Source organism: Egretta garzetta, unplaced genomic scaffold (assembly GCF_000687185.1).
Source record: "Egretta garzetta isolate BGI_Z169 unplaced genomic scaffold, ASM68718v1 scaffold182, whole genome shotgun sequence".
Classification (NCBI taxonomy): Eukaryota; Metazoa; Chordata; class Aves; order Pelecaniformes; family Ardeidae; genus Egretta; species Egretta garzetta.
Window position 1 is genome coordinate 144,458 of NW_009258767.1, and position 19,066 is coordinate 163,523.

General features: G+C 39.7%; 1 protein-coding gene across 1 annotated transcript in view; it reads left to right on the forward strand.

The window, feature by feature from the left end:
- CLYBL (citramalyl-CoA lyase) overlaps positions 1 to 19,066 on the forward strand; it is a gene marked incomplete at its 5' end in the record, with an annotated part of 85,840 nt that overhangs the window by 50,598 nt on the left and 16,176 nt on the right. Inside the window, 5 exons of the mRNA XM_035889051.1 lie at positions 5,921 to 6,109; positions 9,687 to 9,788; positions 11,654 to 11,747; positions 13,137 to 13,304; positions 18,433 to 18,557. Coding sequence (XP_035744944.1) covers positions 5,921 to 6,109; positions 9,687 to 9,788; positions 11,654 to 11,747; positions 13,137 to 13,304; positions 18,433 to 18,557 — 678 coding nt within the window. The remainder of the gene's footprint in view (positions 1 to 5,920; positions 6,110 to 9,686; positions 9,789 to 11,653; positions 11,748 to 13,136; positions 13,305 to 18,432; positions 18,558 to 19,066) is intronic.

Below are 19,066 nucleotides of genomic sequence, written 5' to 3' on the forward strand. Positions count from 1 at the left end.
CTCGAACACAACTTGTGAAAATGTCTTGCTCTTGCACTACGCATCCTGGGATGCCGCGGCCCAGCAGAAACGCGGTGCTTACACAGCTGAGCACCCGTAAAGATTTATGGGGCTTTGTGGGTCCTGGACTGCCAGCTGGGTGGACCTTGGTTTCTTCTCTGGTTCCCCACGTTCACATCATCTCAAGCCAGGCCATCACATATGGAAATTGTCCAACTCTGATGAGGTTGGATAGGCCCCACCTGATATCTTCAGGCTCCACATTGGCCAAGCTGGTAGAGAGAGGGAGAGGCTTGCTAAACTTGCATGGCAGCAAGCAGCTCCCAGCTATTCATAAACAGCTTTAAGAGATCTTGTCCCTTAAAAATACAGGTTATCTATTGTCACTAGGCACACTGATGCGTTCCTAGACCTTAAGTAAAAGTTCTAGTAAAATGGGCAAAGAAATTAAGATTCCTCAGCAGAGCATAATTAAATTGCAGCCTAGTTCATAATGCTGGCCACCAAAGTTTGCTTCGTTTTAGTGTTGCTAGGCCATGTACTGCATGTAAAGACAATTAGCAGAGCAGAGAGAAAAGCAGCAGATGCTAGAGATGCACAGAGTTAGATGACTCATTATGGCATGAAGGATCTCTCTTTCAGAAAAGTGAAAAGGTTGGTATAAAAAAAGAAAAGGCTTGAACAGACCAAATAATTATTCAAGAAAGAATTCAACAATTTCAGGAAAGAGTAGCAGAAAAATCAGAATCTTAGAGTGCTCTAAAACATCCATTTGCCTGAACTGCAGAGGGAGAAACACCGACATCCACGATGGAGGCCTTATTCACCCTCCTCCTCCCCACTCCTGCCCCTTCTTTCCTTTAGGATTACATGGTAGGGCTGGCGCGTTCCCTGTTGAACCAAAAGAAAACGTGCTTTAGAACTTCAGAAGTCTTTAAAAGCTCCTCAGCTGATTTTATCTGCTCAAAGGTAACTAAAAGAAATGATTTAACAACAGCTTCCTGAAGGCTTTGCGATGCGTGCATTTTTTACAGCAGTTTTTCAGTCTAACAAGACTAACCAGAAATAAGTATTTGCCATTTCAAAGATTTATTCTCGCAAGTACCCGATGCGCACAAGGTAGAAGGCAGGTCTGGTGAACCAGGCGCCTCCTGTTCTCAGAAACGCTCTGCTCAGCGGTTAGGACTCTCTTTGTTCCCTTAAAAACAAATGCAATTTGTCTTTTCTCTTGCCAATCTCATCTGCGAATTTGAAACTAAATGAAGTATCATTCTGGATGGCATCACTTCACTGACAGAGAATGAAGCATGTAAAAAATGTCAGGCTTTCCCTCCACAGGAACTCAATTTTGCCCAAAAACCGCTGTGGGTATATAATATACGTGCGCTTCTGCAAAATCTTATTTGAGAGATGCGTTCGTAGGGTATGCACTAATATAAGTGACAAAAGATTCAGCGATGTCAAGTCCTGTAAACAAACCACTCCAGGGAAGTAACATTAACACATAATTGTATGTTTTTACAATGTCAGACCTGTCACAAAAAATAACTTGAATTGTGATTATAGTAATTAATTTTTCCTCTGCCATTTGAAACATGCAAACTTATTATGGCAATGAGGATGATAGATTCTGGCCTGCCATTTTAGCGCATCATGTATTTACATTTCCATATGAAGAATTATTACCAAAAGATGTTAATAGGATGAGATCTACACATAAACATATCTTTATCTATACCCATTATCTTTACATGAAGACCTGAAGGTCTTGAGAAAAAAAAGGGGGTAAGACTAGGCAAGAAAGATAAAGCAAAACAGATTTTGTCCCCAAAATCAGGCAGGTCTAGCAATCAGTGTTGGAGAAGTGATTTGTGGGGTATCGTACCAGTTTGAAAAGAAAGGAGAAAATATCATTTTTCTGCCTGCTGTTGCAGTCCCCAAAATTCTGTTAATTTGACCATCTTTGTTTTGCTATTGCTGTATTAACACTGTGTCCAGGGTGAGTGGGTGGCTGAGCTTCCAGCTCTGTGGCATTCCTTCTGTTTTGAAATTTCTATGTCTTGACATACAACTTAAAGAAAAAAAGGGGGGAAAAAAAAGAAAAGAAGGAAAGGTACTGATTCAGCTGGCAGGAGACTATGATAGTATGTTACCAAAGGCACCTATTTAGGTGCACTTTTACGTTGTAGTTTTATAAATAAGGCCGAGGGGCTCCTCCTCCACCACCACCCCATCCCTGAGTCTTGCGCTCTGCCTGCCTGATCCCATCCGACAGTAGAGCTGATACCGCACTAATCCCCGCAAGTTTGGGACTAATGAACTAACTGCTGGGCTGCCGCCACGGAGCTTGGTCCCAAACTATACTGTACTTCACACTCGATTTATTCTCCAGATGGCGAGACTGCGCAGCCCTGCCGCGAGGGACCACCTCTTCCACTGGAGTGTAAAAGTGGACGGATGTTGTTTTCTTTGCAGATTTGATAATTCAGAGCTAGGAACTCGTGAGGATGGTTAGTTATTAGGTTTAATGGGTGCCAATCGAGCCGGCAGCACGCGTCTTTAATTTCAGTGCCTGTGTGTCTCGGTGGCGGTGGATTTGTCGGCGGTGCTGCGTCACTGAAACCTTTATCTTCTCCACTTGGCATAGCTGTGCGTGGTAATGAACATCTTCCCGTGTCCTCCTCTGAGTCCAACAGAAGGGATGCTAAAGTAGCCACCCTGACCAACGTTTGGTTTTTTTTCCAGTCAGTTTTCTAGCACGAGTTGCAAATTTAGTATATTTTAATTATATCACCATTTACCATGGAAGCTCTCTGTTGTCTTTCTCTCTCGTTCATTTTGATAAAGAACCCAACCCACGTGGGACCCAATGGGGATACCACCATCCCAAGCTACCTGGGGATGGAATCGTGCCCTCAGCAATCAGGTTTATTTCTTTATCAGCTATTCAGTCATGACAGAGTATTATCTGATGTTGCAGTTCTTGTGTGAAGAACAGGGTAAATAATTGTTTTCACCTTTCCTTAAAAATTCTAGTTTGACCATTCTTGGCAGGGACTTTACATACAGTTTGGAAAATGTGTTTATTCTTGAGTCTACTGCTATAAAGAGCTTATTCTATCAAGGGTTACTTTTTTCTCTATTACGGTGTAGAAGTAGTTCACCTAGCTTAAAATTTTAGCTTTTCATGTGGATCCTACAATAAGAACAGTATCTACATTTCACTGCATAATAAGGCAGAAAGGGCTCTCCCTTTCCTCCATGTTTTTAGTACATTTAGTCAGAGGTTTTAGTGCATTTTTTTATTTACCCATCAAATGTTTTATTGGAAGCCTGGCTGGGGGCCTGATATACCCCACTAACATCGGTGGGATTTTCTCCGTCATAGGAAGGGTAGGCACCGAGTCAAACCCCTCACGAGCTCTGACTTTGGCAACCAGGTCCTCTCAGTTTGTCTCACAATTAAAAACATAAATTAAATCCTGATGTGGAAGCTATAGTGACTACAAGTATTTTATCGTGGAAGGGAAACGTTTCCATTCCTGGGGTATCTAGGCAGACAGATCTAAAATGTAGTGGTTGTAAGAAAATGCATCAATTCTCAACCCAACAGATGGCATGGGTGTGTTAACTAACATAGCAACATATTTTCTATTAAAATATGGGAAAAAACAACAACCCCCTCCCCATGTTTGTTGGTTGGTATAAATTCAGTGAAGTTGTTGGTTATTTTTGGGATATGTACCAGAGGGCTGCACATTTAGTTTATGTAAAGTGATAACAGCAACAGCCTGTTAATAAGTGTTTTGTATGGAAATATACCTAGAAAGACACGATCTGTCTTTTTTGGGAATGGAGTTTGCAGCCTGGGGAGGAAAATAGCTAATGAGACGGTCTACTGCTCATTATTATAATCTGAAAAAAAAAATCGTAATGAATTAGGCTGTAAGTTTGCTAGAGATGTGCCTTCAGTTGGAATTGGATGCTGCCTTAGTGGATAATTTGGGGAGATCTTTCTTTTGCAAATTGGATCAGTGTGTGCTGAAACAGTGATAATCTGACTTTAATTAAAAGCATAAATGGGTTTGGAGTGTGTTTTTCAGCTAGCCTTCTGCAACATATCCAGAAACTTTCGGCCCAGCCCTAGAAACCTGTTACCCCTGGTTGGAGAAGGAAAACATAGGGGATATGTATTACCCAGTAATGGCATCATATGGTTCGGTTTACCTAATTCGGAAGAACCATTTCAGACGGCTGTGTGCCGGAGCTGTCTTCCAGCTGGACGTGTTTGTAGTAAACTGCATGCATCTTTGTGTGGCTTTCCTAATGGCCCCAGCCAGAGTCCATTCACAGCAGTTCGAACATTTCGGATTGTATTTTCCAGAGATTACCTCTGAACGTGCCCCTTGATCGCAGCACAGGGACGCGTGCATGTGCGCCTTGTTCCTGTCTGTCCCATTAACGGGCATATGCTCCCAGCCTTCGGAGGAGCACGGCTAGTAGCCCCAAGCCGAAGGCTGCTTGCTTCAGATTTCATTAACTCTCTGCTTCATTATTCCTTCCTTTTAACCAGTTAGAGCCATCACTTGCTTTTCTCTAAACTTACCCTAATTATCAGGGGTCTCAGCCCTGTAAATCAGTACACTGCAGAGCTGTCTTAAACTGGCCTGGGAGACCCTGTTCTGATCGGACCTGACAACTGTAAGCTACTGTTCCCCCACACGGTTTAACTCAGACCACATTGGGAAACCGCCTCTGCGCCTCTCGCCGGCAGAGACTTGCATCCGTCTGGTTTAAATCTACTGTCATCTGCTGTCTTGTTGATTGGTATTAGCCTGGATATTAACTTTGATGACTTTTTTTTTTATTATTTTTTCCCCTTGAGTTTGCCTGTTTTCTTGAAAAGCATCTCTATTCAGCGACTGCATATTGTTAAAGTCGTTCCTGAACCTCCGTGAGTCAGGAGCTTTAAAGTTTTATTAGCCTCATAAAAACTCTTCACAAATGAAATGACTTTTGATAAGTGTGCATTTTGACAATGCGAATTTGTTAGGGGCTGTTGGCGACTGGAAGGAATTTGGGGTTGAAACGGCTATTGGCGGGAAGCAGGGAGCCCAGCACCCTCCGTCTCCCTCCCCTCTTCTTCCCCAGGCCAAGAAACACGTTTCATTTCAGAAAAGCATGCAAGTATTCTTCATACAAATCAAGTATTAAACAGATTTGTAAATTTGCATTCACAAAAATAGCAAATGGCCACGGGAAGCACATGGCTTGGGAGATTTTATTTTGTGCCAGCAGGAGAATAGCTTTTTACATAATTCAGGAAAAATCTACAACTTATTTTGGTGTTGTTTTCACATGCGAGTTGTCAACTCTACTACGGGCTTTAATATACTTTGGATACATGGAGAAAAGGAAGATTTATATAACAAAACTAAAGAACTATATGTACATTGGTGCTTTCTGACATCCATGCTATTTTAGCACAGGCAAAATAGAGATTCATTACAAAAATAAATTGTTTTATGCAAGTTTATTAACATGCCGGTTTTGTGAGTGCAGACGGTTAGTGCAACACATTGTGGTTAATGTAAAGATTTGTGTTTGTCAGACACGTTCAGCAAGAGTGGACACAAAAGTCATGTTCTCTACAAGTGATGGTGTAGAAATCCTGAGACATAAAATGGGAGCATTTTATTTATCAGTTATAAAGAAATGAGGAGGGTAAAATTGCGAGGTGCTGATGATGACAGCTTCAATAAAAGTCCAGGAGTGACAGACATTTTGGGGACACCAATATACTGGCTGTCTAGCTTTCTCCCCACATTGTTTCAAGTTTTCTGGTGAGCGCACTTTCCTGTCAATAGAAAATAACCTTTCTTTTTCTTTTCTTGTGCCTTTAAATACATATATATCATAGAGAGAAGCAAGACTGGCAGTTGTGAAAGCCCTTGAAGAGTTTGACTTTGGCCATGCTGAAAAGTGTGTTAGGATAAACTCCGTGTCCAGTGGTCTTGCAGAAGAAGATCTAGAGGTGCTTTTGCAGTCCAAGACCCTTCCTTCAAGCATGATGCTGCCAAAGGTTGAAAATGTTGAAGAAATAAGATGGGTGAGTAGCTACCTGTTTACCAACAACACAGTAGCTGTTGACCGAAGCTGTTGGGCCAAGTTCACACAGGCGTAGCGATGAATGACTCTTGAGTTATGAGGAAGGCTGCAAATACCATATAATGTCATTGCTTGCCTAAGGTAATTGGGAAATGCATCTGTTTAAACGTGTGTAAGATGTGCTATACAAAAAGCATATGTGAAACACCTTGCATTTATAAAGAAAACCAGATTTATTTCTCCTGCGGTCCATGAAGAACCAATATTGGTGTCAGAGTATCTTATAAAAAATAGTGGCATAAATATCTGTCTCTTTTCTAAAAAACCCTAACACGCAAAACGACTGTTTACGTCCGTGTGCCTTAGTTACATGCATTGTAAGCAGGAGATGGGGAAACCATGTTAGCGACATATGAAAAAACGGGTTGGGGGGAAGGTCACTCCTTGGGGCAACTGGAGGAACAAACAGGAAGCTTTTAACTAGTGTTTTTAATTAGCACAGATATTATTTCCTGAACAGTTCTCTATTTCTTCCTTTTTAATTGCTGACAGGTGTGTTTGTGTTTCACGACTGACTTTTCAGCCAATAAAAACCTGAAATGTAAATGGTTGGCATGTCAAATTACTTAAGAAAACTTTGAAATAGGCCTAATTATGCTATAATTGTTTTAATTGTCAAGAAAAGGAGGACGTTTGTTTAGGTATACCATTATTTCTGTAACATGCCAGTAAAGGACTAATGCTTAATTATTCACTTCTATATTTTTGCAAACCGCTAGCCGAGCAACTTGCACACGTGCAAGCTGTGATGAAAGGCAGGCGGACGTATTAGGATCTATTTTAATCTCAGCATCTAGCCTTGATCAAACCGTTAAGATCAGGCGTGAGCGTACAACTGAGCAAATACGCTGGGTACGTGACGAGCCCCGTCCGTTCCGTGGCACTGCCCCTTCAGCCTCCGCCACTCATGATGGAAAGTACACCATCCCCTTCCACCAACATTTAATTAAATTAACCGGAGTATACCTCTCAGGGTTTACAGCCATGTAAGTGTTAGATGCAACTTGTCAGTAATGAATATTCATGCTTCCAAAATGGCAGGGCCCTTGCTGCCACCAAGTAGGTTTTGCGGGAAGGTGGGATGGAGGGGATCTTTGTCCCCTCATCCCCTTCCACCTTCCCTCTCGCTGACTTTGATTTCCAGCATGGAAAACAAGCCAGCCCCAACAACTTCTGCCTCCTTGTCTGCTTTTGCTTCCCTCTCACTTTGCCCAACCTTTGCACACAAAGAGCGTGCTCTGCTCAACGCCGCTGCCTTCTTTTCCTAATCCTCCCAAAATTCACTCCGGCGTGATTTTTTCAGCCTCCCAGAAGCTGTTTATTTCCCCCACCCCCATACCCCCCCCCCCTTCATTTTTATTTATGTGCAGCAGAAAACCTGGAGGCTGATGCACAACTAAAAGATGGGCTTACTTGTTTTCTTTTGTGTGAGAATCTCTTGCTTTCCTTTTGTCCCTAGTGTGGGTACTTGTTTGACTGGCATGGCTTATTGGACTATAACAAGCGTAACTCTCCCTCCTTTGTGGTGGGACAATTCTCCCACAAATCCCGACCAGTGTGCATTCTTCCCGACACACTATTGGGTGTGCACTGGAATTGAAAGAATTGCTGAGGCCTTGCTACTTCATCCCCTCCCCAAGCTTTGTGGGGTTTTTTTTTTCCTCCGCCTTCTTTTTTTTTTTTTTTCCCCCCCTTTCTCCCTGAAATGAACACTTTACCAGGCCGGAAACATTTAATCGTCTCCTTTTGAAAAAAAAAAAAAAAATTAATTGAAACTTCTCCACTCGTTACCTTTTGTATTGGTGCTTATTGCAATTTTTTTAAAAGGAAGAGGAAGGGGGACAATATTTAATTAAATGTGCTTTTTTTTGTTTCCCTTCAAAACAAAAGATAGAAAAAAATCACAGGAGGGTGACTTTTACAATATTTTAAAATAAAAGAAGAGCTCTGCTGCTTTAGCTGGCCCCTAAAAGATAAACATGGTAGTGCTTTTTAGTTTTTTGTTCACTTAAAAAAATAGAAATCAGATAGGAGTTTTAAGAATACATGCTGATGCCTTTATATTACCTCATTTTCTGTATTTGCCTGTATGAAGTTTATTGTTTTCTGTTGCTGTAGTACCTGCCATACTGTACACTCACACTTGTGAATTGCATTGATTTTTTTTTTTTCTCCTTGCACATTTTTTGGGTGGCATTCTCTTCTCCAAAGAAAAGTTACTGAGGGGGCTGCAGTGACGATGCAAAGCAGGGATGGGAAGGGCAGAATTCTTCATCGAAGAAAGCTGTGATTTATTTTGGCCTAATTGTAAAGTTACTGCAAATTGCTGGAAAGCTTTTTTTCAAGATCTGGGTGATTAGATTTTCCTTCTTTTGGGGAGGGGCAGTGGGGGGAAGCTAAAAGGGGAAATAACACCTCTAATCCAGCTTCTGGTAAATAGGCTGCCAGCTTTTAAAATGAGTTTCCTTTCTATTAGTCAGAATATTATGCTAAGCCTTAAGCATTAGTTTTTTATGTTGCCATAGCAGCCTTATTCCTGCAGGGTTGTGACCTGCGATGATTACAGTACAAAGCTTATAGGGTCTTGAAACCCCCTTTGAAGATGAAAAGTCTTTGATGGTTTATATTTATGCAAATCTCTTAGATATGATTTACCCAACTGAGACTGAATGGAGAGATGATTAAAATTCCCTTTCCTTTGATATCCATTAATAGTCGAATATTCCTTAAATTTAAAATATATGCATATGTTATTTTTGTCTTTATTTACTAACATATTTTTGCCCTACCTGAGATATGTTTATCTCCGTGCAAATTACTCGATCTGGACAGACATAATAGATTTACAATATAGGGTTTTTTCCCCTCTTTTTTTTTTTCCCCCCTTTTGAAAGGGGAAAAATCTGTGCAAGAGCTTTTGTATGTTTCCAGATGATAGATTTTGGAATTTGGGCTACCCCACTGGCAGCTCAGAGCTAGCTGTGAACTGGTCTCATGGAAAAAATTGGCAAGCTTTGGTCTTCAAAGAATTAAACTTCCTTTTTAAGGCCTTCCTAGGTAAGCTAAAAAATTATGAAGAAAAGCCTATTGAACAAAAGGGTAACGGTGCCGTAATGAATAATACGGATGCCACTTAGAAGGCTGGGGAGCACTTCCAGTGATGGCAGTGCTGGACCTGAAACAAAACCGGACCTCAGGTACAGCGGCACTTCATTGTTTTCCAGGGCCCGTGGATTTGCATTTCACTAAGCCAGGGTGAGAGGTGCTAAGCCTGGATTTTTTTTTTTTTTTTTTTTTTTTTGCAAACCAGCCTCCAAACTTAGAAATGTATGGGAACGCTGCAGTTTTGAATCGCAGGCCTTGTTAAAAGCTGGTTTAATTTTTTTAATTATAAGTTTTTGGGGTGGGGAGGGGTGTTGTCACAGCCAGGTGAAAATTTAACGTGTTACCTATACATGTAGATGGTTCTTTTTTTTTTTCTCTCTCTCTCTCTGATAGCTCATACTGTCTAGTTTTAGTTTTCAGACAAATTCTTGCATCACCTAAAAGGCCGAACACTTGTAGAACCAATGAATTTTATCCCTTTTGTGGAAACTGCAGTGGGCTTGCTCAATTTTAAGGTAAGCAGGTCTTGAAATGTTCATATTTCGCCACCTCAGGAAACTAGGATGAGCAGAATACTCCCCAGTCTCCCCCTAATTTCATCACTGAGGAGAGGTTAAAAAATAATAAACATATTTTTCAATCCCCCCCAAACTTCTGTATGTTTAACTCTCATGTTTGTATTATAAAGACCTTCAGAAATTCAAAGTATTTCAGTGACAGAACAGTTCCAGGCAGCCCATGCCAAATAAAAAAACCTCTCTGCATTACTCTTATCGTTTTGAACACCCTTGGTGTGGACGCATACTTCTCCGAAGATCTGAAGTATTCACAGTGTTGCAATACACTTGGCTATTCAGTAGCTATCGACCTCGACTTCTGTATAATATTTAATTAGAAAAAAGAATTAATCATCATTTCACTATTGTTAAACTGGCATCTTTATAATGGTTTCTTACTGGTAACATTACAACCAAATTTCATGTTACCGTTTTTCTGTGTGTATGATGGGGTGCTTAATGCTAAGATTAGAAGTGTAATTAACTTTGAAAATAGCAAATATGTGAAGAACGTGCTCCTTTTTTAGGGTAATTTTAGATCAAACCTTTTTTCCAAAGTGCATTTTAATAGAAATTGCTCCCCCACCTTTACTGTCAAGTCCAGGTTTTTCAGAAAGGCCAGGCAGTGGGGTAATGAAACGGGAGATCTGGTGCTTGCACCAGGAATTCAGCATTCCCCTCCCAAGCTCTAAGGGAAAAAGTTTCGGACCAGCTGAGGACGCACACATCAGAAGCCCCTCCAGAAGTACCGGCAGCCCTCACGGGCAGCCCGCGCGTTTGATACAGCCATTTATCTTACAACACACGCTAGCATATTTGGGAACATAATAAAGCAGTAACCAAATAGACACGCTCCTGTCTGGTGTGCATACACGGAATTAAATCGTATTTTAAACTGGCTGAGGTTTTTCTTCACATACAGTATTTTATAGAGGAATTTTTAATATTGCAGTTCCTGCTGTTGGCAGGAGAGTTGCCTTTTAAAGCACTCTGGTTAAGAATAAGCTGCCATAGAAGAACACCCACCAGTAGAGCTTGTAATTGCATCTGCCTTTCTCTGCACACGTTAGCCTTAAAAAATATTAATATTATCCAAACGTCGATATAAAGTAGCAATATTTTGGAAATGCACTTCTTCACAGAATAGCTACAGCAGCAACATTTTTCTTGCTTTTATTTTAATACTTTTCTGCAGCACTTGTTGCATTTTTAACTTCCTTAGCTCCTTTTTAGTTATATGTAACAGAAGGCTTTAATTTGGCAATCCTATAAGGAATCCTTATCTCCTACAAGGAATCCACGACCGTTTTAAACTCTTCACATTCTTTATTTAATAACAGATACTCTGATCGTTATTTCTGTTTCTCCTTAGATATATCGCATGTCAAAGTAATCAAATTTAATACTTTTAGTTTGCTTTTAAGCAGTGCTTGACAAATGTTTTGTTTCTTATTGTTACATAAATATCTGGAAGTATATACAGAAGTATATCCAGTCAGTATATACAGAAGTATATACAGAAGTATATACAGTCAGTGTATACAGTCATACCCAGGGCATTTTCTCAACCAGAAGGCAGGGAATCCGCTACAATGTCCTGTATTTATACCAGCTAGGCATATAGGTGCTTAGTGGAAGAGAACGTTTTCTCTTTTGCTGAGTCACTTTAAAGCACTGCGCACTTTGAGCACCTACGATGGCTTTGCTTCATAGGAGTGGTTTTAGCCAAAGGATTTTGGTAAGACTGAGCTGCTGTAATAGCCGCTGTAGTCTCTCTGTGTCCTGCATGTCTGTAGAAATTAATACTCTGTTCTCATTCGAAGGCTGTCTGTGAAGAAGCAGTAAGAACAGGATCCGGGGCTGGCTTTCATTTGGACGCAGTCGTCTTTGGAGGCGAGGATTTCCGTGCCAGCATAGGTTGTTACCTGTCTGTTTACTATAAATGTTAACGTACGGCATTTACGTCGGAGAAGCCCGATGTGATTTATGGCCATTGCTTTTCTGACAGCAATAATTACAGCAATGACAACACTTGATTCTGCATTTTACATTTTCACTTGTCTCCTTAATTTTTTTCAAGGCAGAATGTATCACTGGCAAATTAAAACGTCGTCCCTGTGTGTTACAGGGCACTGGCACTTTCTTGTTCTTCTGGCCATGCAGTACCAAAAATTAATGGGAAAAAAAAAAAAAAACCAAAACCTGTTGAGTCACTGAAATTATTTGAAAATATGATATCCATAAGAAACATGTACATGCTTTTAAGAACTACATTTAAAGTCCTAAAATTCTGGTGTCTGCTTCATCAGTGTTTTACAGACAATTATCAGTCAGGCTTTTGACATCAGGCACAAATACTCTCCTGCTACATTTTGCTTTCATAAATTTACTTTAAATATGTCCTGTGTCAATGCAGACACGTAATCATGTGAAAGCCGTCCTCAAAAATACAAAGTATTTCACGATTTCTTTTGTGAGAGGCCACTTTTAGCTTCTTATTAATCTGATTCAGCTTAAAGATAAAAGCGCAGAGCTATCAACACTTAAATCAAAACTAAGTACGTTAATGTAAAAATTAGCATTGCTTTACTGAAATATTCCTTACAAACTGGAAATCTGTGACTCAACAGTGACCCTAAGGAAAGGGAACAAATTTTTTTTTATTTTTTTTTTTTTTTTCACACCAGCCTTCACATGAGCACATTGCTTAGCTGGTGCCCTGTGAGCCCATGAAGTCTCGTGAATGCATTTGCTTCTTCTCAGAAGTCATCTACCGTCATTTTTTTCATCCAAATACTAAAGCTTAAATATTCAGCTTAGGACATCAGTTGTGACAAGAATCAGAACCAAAGAAAGTGCAATTCTACTGTCAGTGTGAATTTTTAACCATTTAGTTGTACCCATTGTATCAATTTGTGTAAAGCTTTTCTTGCTGGAATGCTTCTCACTGTACATACAGTAAATAATATAATCAAATAACTACTTCGTGTTAATCCCAAGTCAGCAGTCCTTACCAGCCAAAGCTTCCACTGACTCAGGGCTTACAACTTCTGATCTGAGCTAAATCAATATCTGAACTTTATAGGCTAGTGTTTAAAGAGAGGGGGTTGGGTTTTTTTTGCTAAAGCAGCTTTTTTTTTTTTCTCAGAAGAGTAGCGTTTTGACAATATAGCCTTGCACTCCTCTTTTGTTTTCTAAACTAGTTAAATGAAATCTCAAACTTGCCTTTTTTAACATAGGAAATATTTAAAATAGAAAGGTTTAAACCACTTTGTCAGCTTTTCTTTGTTTTCATTGTTTTCGTAGGTGCAACAAGCAGTAAGGAAACTCACGATATTCTGTATGCCAGGCAAAAAATAATAGTCACAGCAAAGGCATTTGGCCTTCAAGCAATAGACCTTGTTTACATCGATTTCCGAGATGAAGATGGGCTCCGCAGGCAATCAAGAGAAGGTGCCTCAATGGGATTCACTGGTATGGCTTTCTGCCGATGTCTCAAAATAATGCATCATTTCTTCAGTTTAAACATATTGCTACATTTGCTGTCACCTAGCCAAATAACTTGGGGTTTAGTTCAGGTCATTTATCGAAAAACTCAGTAATATCAAGCTTTTCTAGGTTTATTAGCACCTTTAAAATTGGGGCTGGAGATTTTGCCTGAAAAGTCACATGCTGCTTTTTAACACCACATCCCATGAAGCGTGTGACTGGTTTTGAAGAGAAGTTGGGGTAGAGGCTGTGCAGTGATTCCTCCCATCGCCGAGCACGGGAAAGGCGATGCTGTACTCTGCGGTGACCACTCTACAATTGCTTCTTAAAATATGTGGTTCCCTATCTCCTATTTTATTTAAACGGCAGTTGTTAAAAAATACTTTTTGGGTGAAGCAGTTGAGGAGCAAATCTCCTACACTAACTGCTAGGGGAAAGTTATTTTCTTATTATTTTCTTTGATTTGTTTTCGTCATCTCCTGGCTTCCCTCCCAGTAAGTGCTGGTGACACCTACGGGTATTGGTGGACAGCAGGAGCAGCAGGCTCCTTGCCCCAGAGTCCTGTGGCCCTGTGACCGGTGTGCCACATCACTCGGACACCCTGGCAGGACAGCGCAGCCACCAAAGATTGGGGGTTTGCAATAGGAATCAGCCATTTGACACATGCACTATGGAATTCTAGCATATAGGACGAACGTTTTACATTATTTGTCTCTGGCCCTCATTCAGGATATACGTACGGTCATAGTACTTCTCTCAGGTTTTTGTTACCAAAGGCATGGGTCCTGGTGATGCCATCCAGCAAACTATATTTTTACAGTTAGCGGTATGTGATATCTTAAAGCACCAAGCAAAAAAACAAGCGTTCTTTTAAGTGATCTCAATGTGCCAGTGAAAGAATAGCAAGCGATGCTCTTCAGCACAAACTCTGCCTTACTGTCTGTTGAGCTCCAACATTTGCAAAACCAGATCTTGTTTCAGAGGCAAAATGGTTCACTCCTCACGGCTACATTATCCATGTCCATGTGGACTTCCACCCTTTATTCATCTGCAATTGAAGTTGGGAAAATAATAGAGCTCCTGAATGGTAGCACCTGCTGATGGCTACCTAATCTTGAACAATATTTCCTAGCTTAAGGAAAGGCTGGATTTTTGAAAAAACTTAAGCATCTCAACCTCCTGTTGACAGAAGATGGAGTTGCAGATGCCTCGCACCTTTGACAGCACTCTTTGTGAACGCTTAATGTGTATTTAAATACTTAACTCGGGCTGCCAGTTTAGGAAATTTAGAAACGCTCAGCATAAACAATGTTAATGGTGGTTTGGACTCCACTGAGTTTACAGTGGAAGTTGGCTGACATCAGGGTAGGGTCCAGATAGGAGACAAATAAAAAGGTCACGTGTGGCAATTTAAGGCGTAAAGTGAATTTCTAACTCGGTCATAGAGGCGCCTTGCCTTTCTGTACGAGGAGTAAAGAACTGTAAAAGGTACAGACTTCATTAGGGTGAACTCACAGCTCCCACTCTTTGCCTCCTGCCTTCCCGCAACTATCATCAACGCATTTCCGAAATCCAGAAAACAGCCTGACAACCAGTCCAACCATAATTAGAGACGGGGCAATAGTGACTTTTCTGACTTGGTGGCCAAAAAAAAAAAAAAAAAGTAAAAATCTGGTTAGGTCAATAAAAAACACTGTTTTTCATATTTTTGATAAAAAAGAAAAAAATATTTGAGGTCTTTCCAAAATGTTTCACTTGCTCTTTTGTTTCTTTCACTTTCAATCTATCTAATGTTTTTCTAATATTTCTTGCTTGTTTTGATTAAAATAAAATGTCATTTCAAAACTGAAAGCAAAGACATTTCGTTCCAAAACTATATAAATGAAACATTTTAACATTTCCAATTTAATATTCATCACAGAAAATTACAAATGGGTCTTAGCTTAATCCACGACCTTGTATAAAGCAGAAGCCTGCAGATCGTATTTGCCACTGACAGTCCTCTGATAACGTGAGAGTAAAATACTGAAATGTCGCCTTAATAACAAGTTCAAAACACACGATTCTTGTTATTTTTCAACATTTAAGATCCCTTCCTGCTACTTTTTTCCCAGAGAATCAAAATCATTTAAATCAACAGGACTAAAACAAGCTGAGGCTTCCGAACTGCTCTCTTAGCTGGAGAAAACACCCACTTCTTTGCAGGCACAGGGCCAAATTCACCACCCTCAAAACTAATGCAAATCCGAAATATTCAGCAAAGTTGTACGTCCTTAGATTTTTCCATATTCAGATTTAGACCGGTAGAATTTGCCTTAGTGTAATCAAATACGTTCATTCAAGATTAAACAAGCGAAATAATATAACGGCGAATTTACCAGCTATGTAGTTACTGCTGGAGCCCTCCTTGCTTATTGTAGCCAAGCTTTCTTTCCCAGTTACCTTAAAAGCAGCCTGTTTTTCCTTCACTGTCTTTACATAAAATCAAATGTTTCAAATGTAATTTAGCCAAATTAATAGATCTTTTATGTGTATTTTTTATATATATTTTTAGATTTATATTGGAGGGCGGGTGTGTGTGTGTGTGTATATGTGTATATATATATACACACACAGCAAGACGTTTTACAATACCAGAACCCATGGACTTAAAGTCAGTGTGTTGCCTATATAACTGGTCATCAGTTTTAGGAATGTTTATGTAAAAAATTAAGTAAACCTTGCCATAAGCGTTAACAGCTGACTTAGTCGTTATAGAAACTCCTGTGCTACATGCTGAGAAGCCAGATATAAATACGAAACACTATAGGTTTCCTCTCTTTTTGCAGTCTTTTGTGGAAGACTAAAATGACACCATCATACAGTTACCTAAAAGACTTGACAGGTATTGATTTAAAGCACGATATATCAAGTAGTACTGTAAAAAGGATTTCATGGTCATAAATTTTAATGTCTTCCAATTTTTCACTCTCTCAGTAACTTGTCAATAACAACAATTCTGTTTAAAATATTTGCTTCATTCCTGCATGGCATTACGTCTGGTATACAGTTATTTGGATATGTAATCTGTGATAAAAATCAAGCGAGTGCTATAAATCAAAAGTTAGATTATATTCTCTAGCAATTGTTCAGTGGTGTTTTAATGACAAAAAGTATAGCTTACTGCTACAGATACCTTTGTCAAAAGCAAATCTTTTTACAGAAATGTTTTACACTTTAAAAAATCTTATATAAATATTTTTATTTTTGTTATAATTATAGAGTGACTTTAAATATAATTTAAAATATATTCTACATTATTCCCAGAAAGCTAAGGGCCTTAGGATTTTGTAGGAATTATTTGTACACCCTTCCATTTTAGAATTGGCAGTTTAGCTGGGGAGAATTTGTTGCATTACAAATAAGGAACACCATAATCTTATTAATGGTGACATTTGATTAAATTGACTAAAAAACCTTTGATTTGACCTAATGCAAAACTCATTAGTTAAGAAAATTTGTCTCCATGCAATTTCTTTGAAAAAATATAGTTCTCGCTGAGTTTTAAGCTTTTACTCATTTTTAAGCTATTTTTTAACTAGTTACGACATTGAAATTTAAAACTGAGTATTTGGATGCCCATAAGATTGTAAACTAGAGGTTGTTTAATGGGAAATAAAATAAAATTGTGCTACTTCTGGGTTTTTAGCAAAGAAACATAGAAAAGCTAAAAAATTACTATTTCTTTGCTCATTAAATTAAGCAGATTGTGCTGCTGGATCCCCAGGTTTTGTCTATACTCCAGGTTATCACTCAGACCCACCACAGTCCGATCAAAGTAGTCCCGGGTTTGCTTTTTTTTTGCAGTGGTAATTTAATTTAAAATAGGTGTATCTCTGCGGTCACGCACGAGACTTCTTGCACCGGGTGACGGGCTGATTTCTAGCGTACGGCTGGCTTAGTGTCAGTAAGCCCAGGGGAGCAGACCCCGTCGTGCGCAGGAAACCTCCTCAGGTCCCGACGCTTCAAATTTTCCTCGCGTGCAAAAATCTCGCTCCCGCGAGAGGCTGCGGCGTGCGGCAGGACGGCACGGCTGTGGGACCCTCCGTCTGCAGGGGACTGCTCACTTGACGGCAGGTTTGCAGGATCAGGCTCATCTCCTGAGTTAGTTTTGTTATCCGGCACGGAGGAGAGTCATTTATTCCACGGGAAGCTGGGAATTGCGGTAGCCTCTCTTTATTAAAAGACTTTGAAACCAAAGTGCAGAAATCGCACCAGTCTGTGAAATTCCCTTAGAAATGAACTAATAATGTCAAATGTTACGCTCCTAAAAACTGGCAAACAAATTAGATATGTATTTGTTTTAAGGTAGCCAAACACAATAACAGATTAAAACGGATTATGTGGCTGTCTATTCACGTTTGAAAATCTCCAGCAAAAAAAGGCAACGTCTGTTTTTATTTTCTTAACGTACGTTTACATAAGAAGGATAAAAAAAAAAAGTGCTTCATAAAACCTCAGGGCACTGCTGGTAGTTGTTTAATATACTGGTGGCTAAATAAATATTGCAACCTACCTGCAACTGCTAACGATTGCAACAAGAACGATTTAAGCAACATTGGGGATTTTATGATGCTAAGCCAATACTGAGAATTCAGGGCATGATCCTTAGGTGATTGGTAAACTTTTCAGTCCTACACATCTCTTGCAATTTTCTTCAGATCGCATTTTCCAAATGCATTTTAATACAACTTATTTAAGAGTGGCTGGAGCTGTTATTTATGTAGATAAATTCAGAGATGCATTATACTGAAGTGTTATTGACTGCCCCAGACAAGCAATTGCACCTGAAGTGACCAAGAGAAGATGCATGGATTGAAATGGGGAGGGAGGAGAAAGAATCCTGGGTTCTTACAAACTATACCAAATGCAAGCATAGCTTTATTCTTAAAAAAATCTGGTAAAAGACTATCTGCCTCTTGTCCAGTTTAAAAAATAAAAGAAACCAAGTAAAATAATTAGTTAAAGAGCAAGAAAGTCTGCGAGGCATATGAGAGCCTCAAGTGGTTGGAACATTTTGCTTGAACATCTGTTTGTCGATGCATGATTCTGGTGTTATTAATCTTCTTTGTAGGTAAGCAGGTGATTCACCCCAACCAAATTGCTGTTGTCCAGGAACAGTTCTCTCCCAGCCCTGAAAAAATAAAGTGGGCACAAGAACTGATTTCTGCTTTTGAAGAACATCAGCGATTAGGCAAGGTAAATATTTTGTTAATATGCCATAGTGGAAACCAAATTTGAATAATATTTAAGATTTAGAAAGATTGGTGATAGCTCTTTGCATTTATCTTATGAAGTGTGCTTCATAACTGAGGGTAGTGCTCGTGAAATCTGTGTCTGGGTAGTCTATAGAGTGCGTATTTATTATAAATGTGTCACTTCCCCATATATTTACTAATAGACTGGCTGTCTTTTTCTCCCCCCACCCTGTTTTAACTTTAATTCTTTGGTTACGCAGCCTTCTGAGTACCTGCATATATCTACAGCATCCGTGAATTAAAACTGTTTCTCCATTATGCCGCAGAATCACGGTGCTACTATCATAGGAAAATATTTGCAATCAAAAGGCAGGTAGCTTAGCAGACGACTCAGCCTGCTTGGACAGACATGATTTATGGAAAGAAAGACACAGATTAGGAAGTGTTGATTTTCTAAAAAATCCCTATGTCGGTAAGCCTGTTTCACTTGGGGGGGGGGGGGGGGGTTCT